Source organism: Botryllus schlosseri, chromosome 6 (assembly GCF_051294905.1).
Source record: "Botryllus schlosseri isolate E-star chromosome 6, Bs_hap1, whole genome shotgun sequence".
In the NCBI taxonomy this organism is placed as follows: Eukaryota; Metazoa; Chordata; class Ascidiacea; order Stolidobranchia; family Styelidae; genus Botryllus; species Botryllus schlosseri.
Window position 1 is genome coordinate 5,871,301 of NC_137241.1, and position 4,908 is coordinate 5,876,208.

The 4,908-nt window shown below is 41.4% G+C and overlaps 1 protein-coding gene across 1 annotated transcript; it reads right to left on the bottom strand.

Moving 5' to 3' along the window:
* Positions 1–594: 594 nt before the first annotated feature.
* Positions 595–3,833, bottom strand: LOC145440562 (protein rolling stone-like). The gene is made up of 3 exons (XM_080318202.1): positions 3,212–3,833; positions 2,438–2,672; positions 595–1,618 (listed from the first exon to the last, which is right to left on the bottom strand). The coding sequence occupies exons 1-3, from the start codon at positions 3,299–3,301 to the stop codon at positions 1,110–1,112; spliced, it is 834 nt and encodes a 277-aa protein (XP_080174328.1). The 5' UTR covers positions 3,302–3,833; the 3' UTR covers positions 595–1,109.
* Between the last annotated feature and the right edge of the window lie 1,075 nt (positions 3,834–4,908).

Here is a 4,908-nt window from a genome sequence, read left to right on the forward strand (position 1 = left end):
TCAGCCCATACATATTTCCTAATACATCGTCAGTAACCCAATATTAAATATAAAGTATATTCATCGGAAAATTTGGCCCAAGCAATCTACCATGAACAATGAACAATGAACATGAATATCGAACAGACATCGCCTTGTTTTTAGGGCTGGGCTGGGCACAATGATTCGAGTCTCGAATGCGAATCGAATATCAATTGTGACAATTCGAGTCGAATAGTGGGAGACTATTATTTCGAATACTATCATTAGACGCCCCTTGCCCTGCGAATTATTTTGTCGACGGGAATTGCAGTTACGATGCTCTTTCCCCGCTGTGGAAGCCTCGAAACCATCCCTGTACCCGAAACATGTAGAAATTGACCCGCAGCATCACCATAACGGCCGAAAAATATCAAGTTATCTTCATCTACAATGTAGTATAACCGGCTCTATTTTGCTTGCGGTGGCATAAAAGTTACATACCGTTATCGATTCTGTTATCTCGTCATAGCGAGTTGTATCAACTCAATACTCAGATCGAAGTGTAATGCTCGATTTAGAATCAATTTTGCTTAGCCCTACTTATTATGTGCATACATCGACCACGCACGTCAGTAACTTGTCAGGACTGACTTTTCTGGAGCAAATGATTAACAAGTTATGCCATTCTCTTTAAGCTTGACTGTTGTGTGGCACGGAATGCGAAGAAAGAATCAACCAATCCAAGCGGTTGGGAAACGTAATATTAAGTCAGCAAACGATTCTCTGCTGGACCATGTCGATGATGACAACTGTTTTGGCGATTGAGTCCTTCACGGAGTCACCGCGAAGATGACCGTAAATTATGCACTATACATATATCAGTGGCTTAGGGTGATTTATAGATTACCGGACCACGTTTAATGCTATGTAATGGCGCGTTTGTCAGTGCGCGCGTTCAAAGAAGACAGAGATTAGCGTCTAACGAGTCAAATACACTGTTTCGCTAAATTCAACGAGGTAACGGAAAAGTGTCACGGTACAGAAATCGATCCCGACCACGTATCAGTCGGTGGCCCACATATCATCTTTCGTTGCTTGACGTGAAGATCTCAAATATGATGATGATATACTTGAAGACAAAGGCATGGCTACACCAAGGTTTCTTTGCTGTTCTCTTCACGTGGCGTCGATACGACGTGGTCTTTCGCACTTGTACATTTTGTACAATGTTCAGCGACTCGCATTTTCACCAGGTGTAACATGAAGAAACAAAAATGCAGGACCGTAGGCACGACTATCCCTACTATTAAAGAAACCACGACTGCCTTGCCGGGATGATCTTCCCAATTCAGAAACTTGTACACTGTCGGTGTGTCACCCAACCAATACATTAAAACCGTCGCGAACGCGTAAGTCAGCCCGTAAATATACCCGTACACGACGTGCATCAGTCGAACTGGTGTTGCGACCACGCAGAAGTCAACAAACACCAACACACTGTTTACCGCGTGCCTGTGAATGTTGAAGACGTTACGCAGTTTTTCCTCCTTGAACTTCGCGGAAACGAATATCCAAAATATCAACATCACGATGACACTGCTGTTGATTACGACTGTGTGCAGAAACCATGTGAGTGACCGCAGACACCGCAAAGGTTCTGTAAAAAGAACTTCTAGAGTTGGATTTTTATTTATCCCTGTCCGTAAACCAAGAGTGGTATTTGGTTGATAGACTCTACCAGATCGTTTCGACTCCTTGCGTGATTGTTTGAACGAGCTGAGGATATCGCTAATAATAGGAATAAGCGAACTGTCTTTTGATTTTCTATAAATAAGTTTTGTGACGCAAAACCAATCTGCTACAGAATGCATTTGTCTTATTCAAGCATCGTTATATACTCCCAATATCGCTGCTCAATATTCCATGAAGACTATTTATACCTCTATAATAGCACAGAAACCAGAATATCTTCATCCTGGCTGTATTAGAATAGAGTTATAATTTTAGCTACACGCGGGGCCTACGACTACTTAGTTAGTTACTAAGTTATCCTAGGCCCCGCTATAGAACACGATCTGATATACTCATGCTCATGCTCAATTGCCCATGTTGCACGATAACAATGGGAGATAGTCATGATTTGGATTTAGGTATGAAAATCCGGATTGAAAGATTACGGACAGATTCATTCTGCTTGTAGTGGAACTTGATTGGAAAGGATTCGATTTGGACAAGCATGTGAAACTCAAATGTAGAACAGGTTCGGGTTTGATAATGGCAAACACGCTCACGGTGGCCTGTGATGGATATAAACCTACCTGAAGTCGATTGCATAGTGACGTATGATAGGCTATACAGCGACCTGTATTGCAACTGTATTGGCGCCGCTGATTGGGTATGATTAGATTAGTCATGAACACTGCCCAAGTGTACGGCACAAGGAGAAAGTATCATTATGTATCTACTGGGTACTCACTATTTTCAATCTGGTTCGTTTTACGGTAATGTGCGCTCACCACACATATGCCAAGAGCGGCTGAATAGTACAGCACTGTCATCACGTCTGCCCAGCTTGTAAAGTAGCGATGAATTCTGTTGAGTCGGTCGGGATAATGGATTTGTAAATAGATGATATAGCCCACAGACCAAGATAGCTGGTAAAGCCAAATTGACAGGCGATACACCAAAAACCACCTCGTTGAATCACTCCACTGTAAGAGAAACACGGCGTTAATTCGCAGTTTGACGTCAATGCGAGATTTCGGCGTAATCAGAGACAGATAGACGAGCTACGGAAATGGATTGATCCTTTCGAATTTTCCTGAGTAAGCGTCTGTAGATAACATAAGCGCTGTGCAGTTGGTTAATTGTTTTGACTGGGGAGTCATACATCACACGAATATCATAGTTTGGTATGGTTCCAGAAAGGATTCAGAGCGATAAGTCAAGTACCGTACACTGAAAATGAAAGTATTCAGTAGCGAGATGCCATTATCACACTCAATACCCGCTAGAGGTGCGCCCTTTATGGAAAGAGGTGTATTATCTACCCTGATAAAATTAGAATAACTTATAAACGCCTTTTTGTTGCCTATATGCACCGAGCTGTCCAAGAAACGGTTCAGTGTTTAATCGATTGCTATGGCAAAAGGATCTGATTACTAGGAGTCAGTTCCTACTGCTATAACGGTAACGACTATCTTCACTTCAATTAAGAACATACGATCTATATCTTATGAAATCTTGTCACCTGCGATTTCGTGAACAGATCCTTCTCATCTTTTGTACTCCGCAACGAAAACGACTTGCACGTGAATTCCTTGGACAAAGTATGGAGCATACTATTATGGCTGCGCTCCCAAACGTGTAGGCCGACAATGATGTCAGGAAATCCTTCCTGCTATGAATACAGTTGATGGATTCCGTTTCTGTGCGTAATAGTAACTACTAACTTTCGCACAGCTGTGGTACGTCACTTTAATTAGGTCGTAACATAACCTGCAAAAGGTTGAACAGGTTAAATGGAACATTTTATATATACACATTACACAATCAGATCTATTCGAGAATATATGGTGACTGATATCGATATTCGGAACAGCAATTAAATCATATACTGCAAATGGCAGTTAATCAGCCGTACATACAAGATACCACTAACGGACGAACAGTGCTAATGTCTCTTTTCATCTTCCAATCCAAATTATAATATCTTCCGAGCAATCTGCACAGTAGGTCTACGCCTCTGGCGGGCGACGCTTGTACAAGAACCTCTTTTTTGGCTCATTCGCACAGTTGCAAAAGGAAGTGCCAGATACTTGGCATCGTAAATCAACCGTTTCTGACTCCAAACAGATATGATTGAAGTAGGAAAACTTTTTATAGCGAAATGTTTTTCGAATGGAGTTCACTGGTAACCTGGTGACATTTCGAGAAAGTTTAATTGCTTTGGGTTGGTTTGGAGAAACGACCTTCGATTTCAAAGCTGCTGTATGTTAATTACTTCCCGGCGGTACTCACAAATATAACCATCAGCATCAGTATCAGCGTAATATTATTACCATTTTTTATCAATTCAACATGCTGCAAGAAGTGAAGAGAAATCAAGGAGTCGAAGCGACTAGAAGTCAACATTGCGTGAAATGCCCATTGTGTAATTACATGCTATAGTTCAGGTGTGTCGCGACCATAGCGGTTTGTTCTATAGCAGTGGTCGGGAACCTATGGCTCGCGAGCCATATATGGCTCTTTTGGGTATAAGATATGCCAAATATTTATTTTTGTACTGAATTGATCAATATTGCATCGACCTGTTCGTAAATTTTCATCACGTCCAGAATAATTTGTCTCGTGGCAGTATAAGCACGTCTTTGAGAGGTAAAGACAATGCCGTCTTCGGGTTTATGGGCTCGGACCACCTCTTTTCAAAATCCTCAAATTTACGTCACGCCGACGGCCAATATCACTCGCGAATTCTATGTACTCGACTCGAAATCTTTAATTGTGTGGTACGTTGATTTAATCAAAAAGCATAGCATACATGGCGACGCCCATTTCAAAATGCAGTTTTCAAATACACATTGTCTTCCTGATCTACTGCGCGAAATGAACTGTTGTGGATGTGACATTCATAATTACAAACTGGAGTCACAAACAACGCCATAGCTATCCACGTTCTTGATTGGTAAGTAAAGCTCTGAGTAGTACTAGCGATAAAATGTAGGCGTGTAGCGCCACGTTATGTTACCACCGAATACTTTGAGAATTGAGAAGTCGATAAGTATTAAGATTTTCCGAATCATTGTGACAGTTACATTCGATTAATATCAGTTAAAATAAATTCTAAGCTACTTACGATGGATTGCGTTATCAATGGTAAGGCTTAGCCCGTCAGTGCCTTACCTCTGGTTTCGAGCTTTATTTCCGAACAATATATACCAGTTTTTT